General features: G+C 37.4%; 1 protein-coding gene across 1 annotated transcript in view; it reads left to right on the forward strand.

Moving 5' to 3' along the window:
• The first annotated feature begins 7,546 nt into the window (after positions 1 to 7,546).
• The window catches only part of CC2D2A (coiled-coil and C2 domain containing 2A), a 53,641-nt gene continuing 44,088 nt past the window's right edge, over positions 7,547 to 17,099 (forward strand). The window contains exons 1-6 of the mRNA XM_014883200.2: positions 7,547 to 7,715; positions 12,967 to 13,055; positions 13,654 to 13,755; positions 15,577 to 15,678; positions 16,583 to 16,756; positions 16,922 to 17,072. Coding sequence (XP_014738686.2) covers positions 7,673 to 7,715; positions 12,967 to 13,055; positions 13,654 to 13,755; positions 15,577 to 15,678; positions 16,583 to 16,756; positions 16,922 to 17,072 — 661 coding nt within the window. The 5' untranslated portion in view covers positions 7,547 to 7,672. The remainder of the gene's footprint in view (positions 7,716 to 12,966; positions 13,056 to 13,653; positions 13,756 to 15,576; positions 15,679 to 16,582; positions 16,757 to 16,921; positions 17,073 to 17,099) is intronic.

Raw genomic sequence — 17,099 nt, forward strand, 5'->3', positions numbered from 1 at the left:
CCTCAAACCATCAGGAAACCATCAAACAATATTGAGAACATCAGTATTCCTGAAATTCTTAAGTAGAAGTATATATATACACTTACTTGGGATATATATGTATGTAAAGATAAATAAGTAAAAATAAAGTTTTTTGAAACAAAACAGCTCTCCACAGTCTTCTACTCTTTCAGACTTTCTTTATACTTGGTAGAGTGACACTAAGGAAGAAGTTAGTCACATGTTCCACTGCTGAAGATTTTTAACCTAGATAATTAATTAAACATCTATGCACATTTTCAAATTTTTATGAGTATGTCACATAGAATAAATACTTTCACTTTCTTGACTACTGGTATTCATGTTCCTATGGCTAGGCTGTTAAACAATTTTTTCAGGAGCAATAGGTCCTCAAAGTTTTACAATGCTGAGACAATAGAGGAAATAATTACTAATGGACATCAGTACTGAGAATATTATCTACATTCTTCAAATCTTTTAAAATCTACCTAACACCATTTAGCTACTATTAGGATAAGCAAAAATATACAAAACTGGAAGCAACCTATTTAATTTCCTACCAAGTATGTTACATTAGTTGTTGCAGTTCATTTAATATTCTATTTGCCTTCCACAGGTCACCTGATATCACTAGATTGTGTTCATATTCATTCACTAAGGTCTTTACTGAATAAATTCACTTTCACTGATTGGTTTACTTATTGATTTATTTATCCACTGGCAGTTCATATTCATATTCATATTCAGAATAATTATACTAATGCTGTACTAAGCAGTTTGGTCAGCAGGAATTTCAGTTGTATGTGGAAATGGGGCTTGCTTTGGGTATGTTTTTCAGTAGCTGATGAGTTCCATCCAAGAAATAAGTAAATAGGAAAAAAATAGAGTTGAGAAAGCAATATACCACTATCTTTACCAATGAGTAATGCTTTCAAGAAGCAATTTAGTCCTTTCAGTATAAACTATTTAGACTTCAGCCCAGAGAGCATTTAGAGGTCATATACATTTTTCTGTGACTCCTTAGGTCAACACTCCCAACTGAGATTACGTCAACATTTCTGAATTTCAGAGGCATAATTCTTCCTCACATCTATGGGAATAAATTTCGAAATACTGTCACGAAATCCTCAGTCACTGATACCTGTTTTTGTCCTGGCTGCACAAATCAGATCAATTCATGAAAGTTACTATCCAAGGGAAAAGAAAAATTAATCACATATATTATACAGAGATCTTTTAATAGCAAATATTCACAAAGAGAAAGTTGTCTTGGATTATTTGGCTTATATTCCTCAATTCTGAGTATAATTTTGCTATAATTTTGGCAGCTACCTGCTGCAAGAGATGTGAGGAGATTTTTCCTCCAGAGAAAGATTGTTCTTGCAGTAGCAAGTATTAGTGTAAAATTTATTTTACCTGACTTTAATTTCTAAAAGTTCAAAGATCACTGTGTAGGTTAAATTAGTTTTTGGCTCTCCTGTTACCACTGCAAAGAAATAGGTGGGGTAAATCTCTGTTTGGATGACCCTGTACTAGAGACTTGTATTAAGAAAGAAGGAATCAGGAGGTACCCATGTCTTCACATCACCTGTACCAAAGTTACTAAACTAGGTTAGCCTTTAGCTTTGAGATGGCAACAGTTAAATAAGATGTCTGCTCTTCAAGAACAATCTGCTAAGTGGAGAAATTGGCATAATTTAATTTGGCAATTTATCCACGTCTCAAAATCAGAAGGAAGATATGGATTGATGAGAACAGAGAAGTACCCTGCTAACAATGGAAGTGTCCTCTTGGCAGATCTTCTATAAAGTATTGCTTGAGTTCCTCCTGGGACAACTTCAAATGAAGTAATCTGTCTGGTTTCCAGAAAATTTTGCAATATATTAAGATGGGCTAGCAATCCTCTCATGCCTCCAAATTCAATACACTTAAGTCTATTAAAAATATTGAAATTTTTAAGGATACTTAGATGAATCCTGGAGTGATTCTACTCACATCAAAGTAAAAAATAATAAATTTCTTTTCAGCTTTAAAGAACCTGTCCTAAATCCTAAATCCAATACAAAATCTAAGGCGAAATTTGTAAAATAATCTCTGTAGTAGAATAACCTTGCTTATGCCATCTTAACAAAGGGACGAAAATACTGAATCCTTGAAGAAAATGAATGAACCATGGTTCTCAGTGGGCTCTTAAGTGAATTTTTTGCAAGAAGAAGGTAGGATTTTTAGAAATAAGAATTGCATGAAGGAAATGTACCAGCAGTGATTTTTCTTTCACGACTTTAAATGAAGTGTTATCTCTAGGCTCAGAAGAAAGTGAAAAGGACTTAAAACTTTTGAGCTGAACAACAATCTCTTACATCATCTGAAAAGTTGCCTACCACTGATGTTGATTTCCCTTCCATGCACCATCTGCATTCATGCACATTTTGTCAGACATTCTGATGTGTGAACACAGACTTCCAAACTGCATGTGACAAATTACAGGAAATGTTACTTGTGATTTCTGTCATGTTGGAGTAAGGTATGATCAGTTTAAAAATAATTAAGATGAGCAGAGTTTTTTCTTTCTTGTTTGCAACCTCCCTGAAACTGGGATCACTGTAGGGTTGCACATAACACCTAAATTCCTTTTCTAAGAACACAGAAACATGTATGCTTATTCTGTAAATGCTGTATGTGGCTTGTAACATTTGCCATTTCCCTTCTGTTGATTTGACAAATTTTGACTTCGATTCTAGGCAGGCAATAAGAGGTGTATATGGCAAAGCAAACCTTATATTATCCTCAAAGCCTGAGAAATAACTCCATTGCTCATTGTCCCCTGTTGAGTTTTAAAATGTTTCAACGCTGAACTAGGGGCCTATGATGCCCCTGCTCACTCCTGGGGCATCCTGCATGGTGGGCATGACAAGCTGCCATCTACTCTGCCTGTTCTAAAAGCCAGCCTTGGCCATCACTGATTAATGGCCAAGTGTGACAGTGTCACATCTAACAAAGCAGAGCAGCTCACACCACCTTATGTGGAGCACTAGGTCTGCAGCCCAGAGTAATCAGTGCCATTAGGCTGGCCTTTGTTTTTATAATGCTGACCAAGATAAATCACTTGTCCTCCACCCCAGGAAACACACGTGCTTTGGATTCTGCATGTCTCCTGTGAAGAGTCATTGCACTGACTTGTGTTTTTAAGCAGCTTTCTATCCTGTTAAGCAAAGGTTCCTGACTTCTCCTTTAGGGTCTCATAGTAATGTTCTTTACATAAATGCTGTTCATATTTGTCCATTATTTAAACTGTGTGTACAACTGTCTCTGATACTGGAGTATATTTTTGGGACACAGACTTATTAGCAAAACAAGATCTTGAACCTGAGTTCTTGCCAAAATTTTGTATGAAGTTTCACCCACTGGATCATTTCCACAGTCCCACATGTTGTGATTCTTAGCAGATAAAAGAGATGTGTGCTGTGCATGTTACCCTAAGAAACCTGTCCCCCATTACAGACCTTTCCCTTTCATGAAGCTTTTGTCATGTCAGATGTTTCTAGCTATGACAGCTCATCTTTCTACAATTAAAAATGCATACTCCTTATCTCTTTTAACTGTTATGCTTACTTCTTCCCATGGTTTCTTTCTTAGTACAGTATTCCGTAAGGAAAAGCAATTTATCCACCTCTCTTTATGTGATTCCAACTGCTAAAACTTTGCAGTAATAGACCTTCAGATATTATAGGGACTGTTTATATACAGACAATTATAACTAGGTCTAATAAATCTATTTAGTATTCTCAATTTTGTTTATTCTGATCACACTAGAGATATTAATACACATGTTAACATAAGAAATTATTTTGTTAACAATTCAGTGCAGCAGAAAATACTCCTCTCCAGAATTGACAGGAAAGTTATAAATGCCTTTGTAGCTACAGAAATTAGGGATGGTATATAAGACAATCCACATTTCTACAAACCATCTCACAGTGCTGGCATTTCTGCCATTCCTAGTATCAACATAAGCTGGTTGTGAGCATTTAACAAGCAGATAAAATATCCCTTCTCTTTTATCTAAGGGCTTCAAGAGTGTGATTGCCTTTAAGCAGGCTCTAAAACAACTATCATAGACTTCACACCTTTTTTTTTCTGCTACAGAAATATTAAAGTATATTGATAACTCTAGGAAGTTATTATTTATCTTCTTACTCTGAGCATTTACTGGTACATTTTTTAATCCTGGAGCAGCCAAAAGCCTGTTTGCCAATAACAGCTTCTGAGAGGTAATATCTTTTTTAACTCTGTTATATTTCCTGTAATTTTTCCCCCAAATGACAAGCTAAGAAGTTTGCTGAGGCTGATGCTGATTTGTAAAGATCTCCTGTAAACAATAATGCAGTGTTATTCCCTTGATGCATCTCCAGTAGTAACTCCAAGTACTTTAATGCATTGGAACACAGAGAACACTAGGAAAAAAAATGGCTACTAACCATCAACTTCAAGGATTTATCTTTACATGAAATTTCCAGAGATTTTTTTCAGAGTGAAATTAAGAGTTTCTAAACTAGATATTTCTAAATATTTTAAAAAATATTTACTTGCTGGAATGTTGTCATATAGTCTGAATTAGAGGTTTAAGACCTCTCTTTAGACAACAGAGGGAACCAGTCTCTTCCATAAGTGATTGATATTTAGGAATCACTACTCTGGTTCCTACAAATCCCAAGAAGGTCTGTGCCACTCCTCCACTTACTTTAGAAGAAGTACACAGAAATTAAGTCAGATAATTTAGCGAAGTTAGATACTTAAAGTTAGGATGAGTGACTATTTTATTGTACTTCAGCCTGAAATAACCATCCTTGACCTTGTGAAAATATACTGCGGATACTTGCTTTTTAAAATCACTGCAGTAACTGAAATGGTCTGCTGAAGCTGCATCCTCTCCATATTTTATTTATGATTTCCCTTTTACTGCAGATGAAATTGTTTGCAAAAAGAAGTTTACCAGAAGTGTTTTAGTGGTTTGAGCAGGGAATCTGACTCTTTCTCTTTAAAAGCACAGTGGAGGCACTGGTTTTAGGGGGAGTGTGGTGTTTGGCTCTTGTCTGTGATCCAAGAGCTGCTGTATAAGAAAAACCAGGTAGGAAGCAAACATTTTCCTTAAGCTCTGTTTCAGTGTCGCTGCATTTAGTGTACTTTCATGAATGAGACAGATTTAAGTAACCCAAAATCCTCAAAATTATTTTCTAGGTATTTTTGATGCAATACTTTTTTTCAAAGAGCAGTGTGAGAAACTTCTCTGTGTTTCTGTTGTTAGTTTTCAGTGCTTGGAAACCACCTCTGAGCTAGTGGAGAGCTTTATAGTTCTTGCATCCAGTTGTTTATTACATTTTAAAGTGTCTGTTATAGTACTTAACTTCAAGAAATGCTTCCAAACTGTTAAAGAAAGCAGTCATAAAGCACTTCTTCAACGTTGTCAGTGTTTTACATTTACATGTGCCTTTAGGAAAGACTGTTTAAATTTGATACATAAAGCTTGATATGAAAAAGAGATTTATGTGCCAAGTGATAAAAAGGTTGCTGTTTCTTGCAGTGCTGTACTTCTTGCTCCGTGAAGAGGGTATTTGATGAACCTTGCCAGCAGCAAGGAAATGTGGTCATTTTTACATAACCCTTAGCCTGGTGAGAGACTGAGAGAAGTGGTGCTGAAGCAAATGCTCAGGTGGTTTGGGAGGGAGTTGCCTTTGTCTAAGTTAAAGAGTGAGTTCAGTTCCCTGTGCTAGTTGAGACATACTTAGAAATCTGATATTAGATATTATTAATATCTGATAATACTTGAGGCCAGTAGTTGGTAAAGCTAAGCCTTAGGCAGGAGATAACTTCTCCTTTTTCATTATCTCATAAAGAGATAAGCAGGGATATGAAGATCACTCTACATCTTCTAGGCTGGGCTGGAAGCACATTTTGAAGCAAGTATGCACGAGCCTATTCACACTCAGTACAAAGAAGTGACAAGGAAACCACAAGTGACCTGTGTCAGCCTCAGTTTACCCTCTTGCCAAAGAAAATTTAGCCAGGTACACAAAAAGGCCCCACATTTTATTCCCATAAGTAGTTTCATGGGGATTTAAAAACCCAGATTAAACTATTCTGCTGTGATTTACTTCATCTGTGAGCACAGTACATCAGCCCTGGGGTTTTGCATGGGTGCAGCTATGCTGGCACAAGCTTTGTGCCAGGAACAAGTAGAGCCATGGCTGTTTTTCAATCTGTGAAAGGTAAAGCAGGACAGGGACCTGCACTAAGAGTAGCAATAAATTGAGTCGTGTAGATATAAATGTAAAACTTTCTCCTCATGCTTGTAACCAAACAGAGCCATTTTCTACTGCAAACAAAACCAAAGTAATTTGGTGGGTAGAAGTGATTTCAGTCCAAATCTGAAAGCAGGGAGAAAAGGGACTGAACACGTCCCTGTGATCTGAATATTTCAGTGAGCTTCATGGATCATGGATGGGTTGTTTATGTAAATAAAAATTACAAGAGTTCATACAGCATGTACAGGCTCACATTATTAACTCTTATATGGAATAATTAAATGGATACATATATTTTTAAGCATTCCTTTATGAAAAAAAAAAAAAAAAAAAAAAAGTGGTTTTTTTTAGCATACTAAGCCTGTATGTTAAATAGTGTAATTTAAGTGTCTGGAGGAAAAATGTTAGATGGAACATCTCTCATGATCATTATGCAGATATAGAAGCCTATTTCTCATTAGCAATTCCTGTGTTGCTTTGTGACAGCCAGATGTCAAACACTGCCTAGGTGAACTGCATTAAAAAATCCCGATGATAATGATGGAGGTTAGTGTCCAGCTCATGAGACAAACATGGTATATTATCATTTTTCACTGAGAATAATAGGAATCTTATATATATATAGCTGTGAAAAGTAAAAGAAATAAGCCAAGACTCTCTTTTAAGGTCTTCTCATCTGTCAGTACCACTCTAGTTCATTCAGATCTGCATAATTAATTTCTGTGCAAATACACTGCAAGTCTAAGTACCACTGCTGGAAGTAGGCACCCTTAATGTGTTTTGGATTTGTGGGGTTTTTTTAAATTCCATTTGGTACTGATCCTCACCTAGCTGAATTATCTTCAAATTACTGGTTAAATATATTTAGCCTTGCGTAGGTTTCCAAACCACTAAGTTATTCTGCTTTCTCATCTGCAGAGCAGCTTTTGTGTTTGAACAGTAAAATGTCAGCAGGGGGAAAGCAAGCCCAAACCCCTATGGTATGAGTAGATTAACTATAAAGGCAGATATCTATAGTTGTAGATGTAGAATATACTGGTGTGAAGCTGTCGCGTGTCCGTCTGTCCGTCCGTCCCCGTCCCGCGCGCTCCCGTCCCGCGCGCTCCCGTCCCGCGCGCTCCCGTCCCGCGCGCTCCCGTCCCGCGCGCTCCCGTCCCGCGCGCTCCCGTCCCGCGCGCTCCCGTCCCGCGCGCACGCGCAGCCCCGCGCACGCGCGCTCGCTGTGCCCCGCTGCGGGCCGGGGCCGGGGCCGGGGCCGGGTCGCGCTCCCGTTCCCGATCCCGCTCCTGGCCTGGCCGCGCTGAGGCCGCCGCCGCCTTTCCCTTGCCGCCTCAGCCGCCGGAGACTGCGGTCCCGCCGGCAGCAGCACCATGTCGGCAGCACGGCCCGGCGACGCCCCTGAGGCTGAGCGCGGTGAGTGACTCCCAGCGGCGCGGCGGCCCGGGCGGCTCCGCCGGGCTCCGGCTGCCCGCCCGTCCGTGCGGAGTCCCGGCGCTGTGCCTGAGGCCGTGTCTCCGCTCCGAGGTTCCCTGCGGCCACAAACGGCAGCGGTGCACTCGAAAGACGTGCTCCTGTCGCATTTAAATATGGTTAGATTATGAAATGCCCTTAGGTTTTTCAGATACATTTATGTAGACGTGCGGTATTTGTGTAATTGGACATAAACTGGGCAGTCAGCCTTGTCTCCATCCTTGGGAAGGTGATGGAATAGATCTTTCCAGAGGCCATCACCAAGCAGGCAGAAGAAAAGGTGATCTGGACTAGTCAGCAGGCTCTGCCATGGGGAAATCAATCTGATAGCTGCCTGTCATGGCATGGCAGGATGGATCAGGGGAGAGCAATGGGTGATGTCTGTCGTAACTTCACAAGGGTTTTGCACTGTGTCCCATGATATCCTTGCAGGTGAGCTCAGGAAATGTGGGTTAGATGGATGGACAGTGAGGTGGATCAAGAGCTGGCTGAATGGCAGAGCTCATAGCTTAGCAGAGTAGGACGTCTGCAGTCTGTGGCATTCTCTGGGTGGCATTCACCGATAGTGAGCCCAGTCTATTTCAGTTTATTTATCAGTGACCTGAACAATGGGACAGAGTGTATCCTCAGCAAGTTTTCTGGTGGTACAAACCTGGGGGAGTGGCTGATCCACCTGAAGGCTGTGCTGCCATTCCGTGGGACCTTGATAGGCTGGAGAGTTGGGCAGAGGGAAACTTAGTGAGGCTCAGCAAGGGCAAGGGCAGGGTCCTGCACCTGGAGAGGAGTAACCCCAAATACCAGCACAGGCTGGGGACTCACCTGCTAAGAGTAGTTCTGCTGAAAAGGACCTGGGAGTCTTGGTGGGTGGCAAACTGTCCATGAGCCAGCAGTGCCCTTGTGCAGGAGGGCCAGTGGCATCCTGGGGTGCACCAGGAGCAGTGGCCAGCAGGTCCAGGGAGGTGATTTTCTCCCTCTGCTCAGCCCTAGTGAGGCCACTTCTGGAGTACAGTGTCCAGCTGTGGGCTCCTCAGTACAAAGAAAGACATGGAGCTACTGGAGAGTGTCCAGGGAGGGCCATGAAGATGCTGAGAGGTCGGGCCTATTTCTCTTAGGAAGAGAAACTGTGGGAGCTGAGCCTGTTTAGTCTGGAGAAGACTGAGAAGGGGTATCATTAATGCAGATGGTAAGAGGATTGATGCCAGACTTTTCCATGGTGCCTAGCGACAGGACATGGAGCAATGGTCATAAACTAAACAAAAAGTTTTCCTTCAATTTGAGAAGGAACTTTTTTGCATAGTGTGGCAGAGCACTGGAAAATGCTGCCCAGGGAGGTTGTGGAGTCTCCCACTGGAGATATTCAAAACCCACCAGGACGCATTCCTGTGTAAGCTGCTCTGGGTGGCCCTGCCTTGCCATGGGGGGTTGGACTGGATGATATCCAGAAGTGCCTTCCAAGCCTAATGATACTGTAAACCTCATAATTTGTGCTTGAAGTGTTTCTCATGGGTATGAAGATGTGTAGATTTATTGACATGCTATTTTTACTGTCACACATTAAATACTCCTACAAAGCAGGAGAGTGTAAGGGAGTGATGTGGTGGTGGGAAACTGCTAGAACTGGATGTCTAATCTTTCTGCATGGGTTTATGGTTTACCTAGATAGGATGTGTAAAGGAGCTAATTAAGAACAAAATATTAAAAAAATAAGTAGAATGAAAATCTAGTGAAGTATAAACATACTTATTAGTTTTTCATCAATGTCAAGTCTTACTGAAATGAAATATATATATTATCCTTAAACACATTTTAACAAAATATGGTGCAGGCAAATTTTTAAAGACATTTACAATTTAGGGATGTTTTCAGCTCTTCAGGATCTGTGTACTTTTCTTCTGTATGTTTTTTGAGTCTCACTGTGCCAGCTTGTGCTAGGAAGTGCTATGCTGTTGACAGATGGAGTCCAAACAATTTTCAGAATTGATTGCATGGGGACACTGAGGCACCCCCTAGTGATGGTTATTTTCTTTTACAGAAGCTCATTTCCCAAGAATAAACAGAATAGCTCAGCAGTACTCTTCAGAAGAAAACAAGTTGCTAGTTTCCCTTTGTGATAAATGTTTTGTTATCCTAAGTATTTTGCTCTGTTACTTCTGCTTCCAGAATACCTGTAATTTTGCAAATTTTATATGACCAAGTGAAAAGTACAGCATGTGGTATTCTGGATAGACCGTAGCATTGATTTACTTAATTGCAGTATAATTTATCCATCTGTTTGGTTGGGTTTTTTGAAATTGCATCTCACATTTTGAGAAAGACTACACCTTGAGCTGAAGCCTTCATGCATCTATTCAAAACTTATCTCAGTTCTTCCCCACCTGTCCAGGATTCAGTTTGACAGATTTGTAAATAATTTAAATTTCCATGTTCTGTATGTTATAGCTTTGAATATGCTGACACTGCTGTTAGCTATTGTGCTGCCCAGTTATAAAGTAAAAGTAGATTTGAGTTTCTCACTGCTTTGTTAGAGTGATGATGATCTGTGTATGAATTTCTGATTATCATTTTCTTGCCAAGTGATATCTAACCATTAAAAAAAAAATTTCCCCCTGCAGTTTCCCAGGTACTACTGAAAAGTTCTACATTTTCTGTTTGCTCCCCTATCTTGTTTTGATTTTATTTTAATGCCTGTAATAATACATCACCTTTATTCCGAGGCCTTTTTAGTTTGTCACAGTCGTCACCATATTATGTTAAATATGTGGTGTTAAAAGTATACACACCCCCATACTGCTTTTTTCAGGAAGAAGGAACCGTATTTTAAAACAAGTGGGAAGCAGATAATGTTTCTGGAATCATCAATTTGTCACGTCCCTCAAATAGGTGGTTTATTTTCTTCTAGCATGGAATGATCATTCGGCCCACTCTGGCAAGCTTTTCTTGAAACATGTCCATCAGCTACTTCTTCATTTTAATATTCTGCATAATCTCTGTACTAGTCTCAAGCATTCAGTCAGTCTCTGCTATTTTTAATGCAATCTGTTTGCAGAAATTCAGCATTTTACTCTAATCCAATTATATGTGCACTTAATGCCTTTAGATCTTAAATGGAACAACGTGGCTATGTGTCAGTCCACTAGTCAGACTAGTAAATAAGAGTTTCAAAAGAAGAATTGCTTTAAATAAAAAACCCATGTCTATAGTTACTACCTTGTGAAGCCAGCACAACTGCAGTGTTACTGTATCTTTTTCTTCATTGTTTTCTTCATTGTAGGGTTTGTGTCTCACTATGCATTTATGCAGTTGTAATGAAAAATACAGCAGTTTTTCTAGGATCTGTGCTGGAACTACCATACCCCATTTTCATTCAAGTAACTGGTGCTTGGTCACAGCATTAATATCTGTCTTGTGCCTGGTTTCTGCATCCTTTCAGATACTTACCGAAGTTCTGAGTCTGTGTCAGTGCAGAGAGCTTTGAAGCCACACTGAGATCCAATGGCTTTGAGCTCCTCTGAGTGCAGATGAAATCAAGGGAGAAGACTTACTAGATGACATTTTCAGGTTCTCAGGTTTAATTTCAGTTTGACTATCCAGCTAACTTGTTAGATCTGCCTGACGTGAAATACAGAGCCACTAAAGGATAATTACACTTCCAATGTAAAACATGGTGTAGATATTTTTCATACAGCCTTTTAATGGTGATTTTGCAAAGTAATGTGTTCATGGATATCAGTTTTAGTTTGTTCACTTCATAGATATATTTTGAAGTTGAGCACAACTTAGTTTGCTGCAGAGCCCATTCACATAAGCAGAGAAAAAGTGTATTCTCGAGAAATAAAGTAACAAAAACATTTTTTTAATGTGGTCATTTTTTCAAAGAACTACAGTATCTCAGTATTTGATGCAACTACCAAAGCCTTAAAATGGTTTTCATTATCTATAGAAAAGATAATGACCCTGTTGTCTCAAGGAGTAGATTAAATAATAGAGAATTCTGTATACAGAGCATAAGTTCTGATGCATTATGAGGTGCCTAAAGTAGCAGCAGATTTTTTCTTCCCTAATTTTGCATGTTTACACTGTTCACCTAGCTTGTCTGGAAATGTTTGCAGACAATTGTAAAGGATTTCAGGTCATGTAATGTGTTCCTTTCTAGTTTTCATGTATCAGAATGGAATTGAAATAATGCATTTGCTGCAATGAAATAGAGTATGTTTTTGCATGCTAACTGAACAGAATAAAATGATAGAAAAAATTCACAAGAGGAAAATCTAAAGGTAACTCCAGCCCAGCTTCTTCCTTGAAATATTTTTTTCTAACTCTTGAAACTTGGGTTTGGTGAGATTTTTGGTTGCGTTTCTTTGAGGGTCGGGGTTTGTCTGTTTGTTTGGTTTATTTTTTTTTAACTTAAAAGCTTGCACTGGTGAAGGTTCCGTACTTGTTTAAGGGACTCAGATCCAGTGCTATAATAAAAAGTTTAATTTTTTTCCAGCCTTTACCCACCTTTCATACTGCAATTAAAGTTCGTCATTTCTATCTACAGCCAACAGAGCCTTTTTTCTGTGTGCCACAATCTTTCATGAAAGTTTTAAAAACTGCTAAGGTTTTTTTCTCAATTCCAAAAACTTTTCAAAGGCCATCTTTGAGCAAATGTGACTTTCTGAGAATTCTTGCCTGTGTATTCTGTACACAGATGAACACTATTGCACCATTCAAATAATTAATAAATCTTTTAAAGGTGTTAGATTGAGGGAGGTGCTGAAAATTCCTGCACCTTGTTCATTCTTTTGAAAGTTTCCAAGTGCAATGAATGTTTCTTTTCTACAAATACAGGCAGTAAATTGTATTATTTGGAAATATTAGAATTCTCCTAAATCTCTTGATGATTCTAAGTAGAATCAGTAGTAGCGAGGTTTATCTTAAAGTATCGTTTTTTCCTAAATGATGGTGGACTAAAATCGTGCTTAAGCATCTCTTACAGTGGTTCATAATACATAATGAAAGGGAGATCTGTTGCAGTTTAAGGCATCTAAATTATACTTTATAACGACTGGATTCCAAAAAAAATTTAATTCATTCACATTTTCTCATGCAAGTTCTTTCTGTTGGAACATGGGCCTCTGGTATAAATGGTTTTATTTTCCATGCATTTCTTTCAGAAAAAATTTAAACACATTATAATTTTTCTCTGTTTCAGAGTTGCCACCTGTTCCTTCTACATCAAGGACAAGCTTTGCAGAGCTTTCTGTTAGGCAGCGAATGAGAGAGAAACTAAAAGCAGCAAGGGTAAGAATCCTTCAGAAATCCTGGTTGATTGACCTCAGTCTTCTAAGGAATACCCAGTTCATTTTACTTGTGTGGTGCTTTGTGAATTTGAGTTGGGATTTCTGCTTTTTTATTTCTGGAATTGAAAGAGAACTCAGTTCATGAGTACAGCTACATTCCCTATTGCTATTTTCTTTTCTAAAGATTATATTTAATTTGTTGATAGTAACATAAAAGGTATCATTGTTTTGTAATATATATATATATATATATATAATTATTATATTATTATATATATTATATTATTGTTATGTAATATATATGTAATATATATATATTTTGTTATATAGATACAACCATTACAAGTTCCTTCTGTGCTTTTTGCCAAAAAATTTCTTACACTATTTTAAAAGCAATGGATTTCTTTGTACGTTTGCTGTACAATTTAATAAGGCATATTAATATATGGATCTGAAAAATCACTTAAGCTGATTTTATAATTAAAAGATTCTGTCTCTAACCCAAATATTTGTAAGTGTTGAATTCCTGGGAATTACTGTAGCTTTGATCTATTTCTGTTCCTATTACAGCTAAACGTTTTTTTCATTTGTTTGCTTAGATAAAAGCTGAAATTACTTTATCACAAGAAGACTCCAGTCCACAACCAAGGCGCCTAAAAGGCATCAGAGAAAGAAAACCAGGAGCCAGACTGGATAAAACGGTAAAATGTGCATTGTATCTGGCTATTCTTATCATAAGAAAGTGAATGTGAAACATGAGAAAAATCAAAGTCTGCACGCTCTTGAAGATCAATTTCATTTATCAGAATTATGCTACTGTTTGAATTAGTAAGTAAGAAAAGAACCATTCTGATTATTGATTTTATTGTATGTATTTAACACTAATAAATTTCTTATATTGTAGCATGGACATCATGTGAAACTTCTGTCATTTAAAGGTTCATGACTTCTGTTGTTTAAGATGCCTTGAAATACTTAAAATGTACTGTAACATGAGCTTTATATAAGTAAAGCTCCCACTGTAATAGAGCTTTATGTAAATTTGAACAGTGCAATTGCTAAATACTGAATATTAACTTTATGTCTTTGTATTTTGTTGTATTTCCTTGTTATCATTTTATATTGATTTTTTTTTGTATAAGCATTTTCTTTTTAGAAAATGAATTTTGTATTAAGAAAACCAACAAAGGCTCTGCCTATGCAGAACTGGCACTCATATTCTTCAGAATTCACAAAGAGATTGCTCGTCTGTAGAAAATGTGTTCCAAAGAATGTGTTATTCCCAGGAAATAACAGCATATAGCAGTAACACCTTTATATAGAATTCCAAACAATATGATTTAACCTGGCTAAATCATTTGTCTAGGGAAGGATTGCCATTTCATATATGTTGTGGAAAGATTCTTGGCAATATTAATCTTAAAATAAGTAATTATTACAGCTTTCAGTTAAGTAGTACTGTTTTAATATATTTGTATTAGGAAAATGCAGAAGTAATACCCTTATTAGAGTTGTTTATTAATTTTATATCAAGTATATTTGAAGCCTTCCACATGTTGGTTTTGTTTCTTGTACTTATGCACAAGGTATTGTTTTGTTGTTAGATAAGCGACCATCAGATTGACAGAGTTTGAGATTTTCTTTTTGAAATTATTATTTTGAAGTATAGGCGTAATAGAGGTAAATTTGAGAAGCGTGTTCCTTTAATCTAACAATTCAGGCCACAAGGAGGAAGAACAGATAGAATGGAAGAACAGATAGAATGGTAGATATGTTTTTGTTGGTTAAGCCTGATGAAAATCACTTTGAAGCCCTTAAAGGAACTTGCTGAAGCAACCTCAGAACCAGTTACCTTTACAGTGAACTGTGTGTAGGGACAGATAAGGCTTCAGAGAACTGGGAATAAATAAACATGATACCTCTTTTCATCAAAAGGCAGGGGAGTGTCACCCACAGTTAGAGAGTAGCCTAGCAATAATTGTCTGAGAGAATAAAATAAACAATCGAGTGTGTATTTCAGCACCCAAGCAATGAACACCACCTTTTTTAAGCAATACCCAAGAGGGTTTTCCTGGTTGCAGCAGGGGTTGTCTGCCAAGTGCCCTGATTCCCTTAGGGCCGCAGTCCCTGCCTGCAGCAGCCCTGACTGTGCCGGGGCTGTCTGCCCGAGGGCAGGGTTTGCCATTGCCTCCTTTCGCTGCCTTTGGACATCAGCGTGTGATTGCTTGTGTTCAGGAGTGCAGGAACAATGGACCCGTCAGCAGTGAAGACAGCTACTGTCATTTAGGCAATGAACCATTTCTTCATACTCTACAGTCGATTTCTTGACCCAAAGGAATTAAGCAATACTTAGATGTAGCCTTGTAAAATAAATATACAATCCATTTGTTACCACGGTGAAGTTTCTGTTTTGTTATTTTTTTCTGTAAAAAATGCAGTATCTAATAACTGTAGTCAATTGTTTGTGGTTTTTTATGATTCATTAAATGTACGCTAAAACTTATCTATATGTTTTTATGCAGTCTGATAATGACAAATTCAGGGAGATGCCAGAGGATGAATCACACTTACCATCAAAAGTAAAGTTTCGTGATTCTCTAAAAAAGCTTAAGCAAAAGTCAACAGTAAGTACCAATTCCTCCATTTCAATGATGAATATTAATTCAGTTTAACCTTTATATGGGTACATGATTCTGTTTGAAGAAGCAGACAAAATTCAGTCTTAAGCAGTGGAGAAGGTTTTATTTAATTTAAAAATTCACAAGCAGTATATGCCAACAATTGAAGTATATAAAAGGAACCTTCTTCAAATATAAGAATGGCTTTGGATCATTTGATTAAAAAACCCAAAAAACTATAGTAAATCCGTTTGGACACAATTACTGGGAATTGCAGGAAAAATATGTCTTCTGTTTAAATCCTTTTTATTGAATGCCACCAGTTGGCAGTTAAAGCATTTGAAAGACTAGTATATTGATATTTATTAGCCACAAAGTACGACTGTTAATTCTTTTCTTAGAGGATTAATCGTAAAGCTAGAATCCTTCAGAGGTAAAAGGCCATTAGAAATTTCTCTTCATATCATCTACCTGGGTATCTGCAGTATGGCAAGAGCTTAAGCTTTGGTGTTCTGATTCACAAATGATTTATATTTAAAACAATAAGAATGTTAAAATTAGAGCAGGTAACTTTTTAAACAGAAGTGTACAAGAAATATTGAATGAAATATATACAAATAGAGACGTTTTCAGGAATAATTTAATAATAATTTAATTATTATTTAATTTAATTATTTTAATTAATTATTTTAATTAATTATTTAATTTAAAATTATTTAATTTAATAATTTCACGAAAATTTCAGTTAGCTTCAGCATTTGAGTGAGTTCTGTTTGAGATAAAATAATAATGATCTTGTAACAAATGCTTATACATGCTATCGTTTCATATTATTAATGGGAAAATTTATTCAGTTGCTCTAATTTTCTTAAAAATACCGTAATAAAGTATCTTTGTCTTCTATTTTTAGTTCCAGAATGATTTTCCTTCTGAGGAAGAAGCATATAATTTCTTTACCTTCAATTTTGATGCTGTACCAGAGCAAATGAAAGCTGGAGCCAGGAAAAAGAATGGATTAAATGAGGAAGAGGTAGGAGAGGAATGTGTCGAAACTCATGAAGATGAGCAAGAGGAAGGTGAAATGGTGAGAACTATAGGATAAATGTTCATTTTTTTTATTCAGACTTCTGTTAATTTTATTAGTCTATGTAAAATGGCATCTTTGGTTTCCTTAAAAATTCTCAAAGTGTACTTTCTCAAGAAACTTTCTTAAGAAACAGACTAACAGATGTTTGCCCTTAACCTATAGGATGAAGATGTACGCCTGGTGAAAGATGATGATTTATTCATGGGGCAGACAGATGAAGACCTTTTAGTAATGAAACCTGTTGATTGGGAAAGCTACACTGAGCAACTGAAAAGGGAAAAAGAATTTCTCTTTGTTCCCAGCATGTCAGCAGGTATGAAGATTGTGCTTACCGTTTAGT

Source organism: Sturnus vulgaris, chromosome 4 (assembly GCF_052056855.1).
Source record: "Sturnus vulgaris isolate bStuVul1 chromosome 4, bStuVul1.hap1, whole genome shotgun sequence".
NCBI classification, from domain to species: domain Eukaryota; kingdom Metazoa; phylum Chordata; class Aves; order Passeriformes; family Sturnidae; genus Sturnus; species Sturnus vulgaris.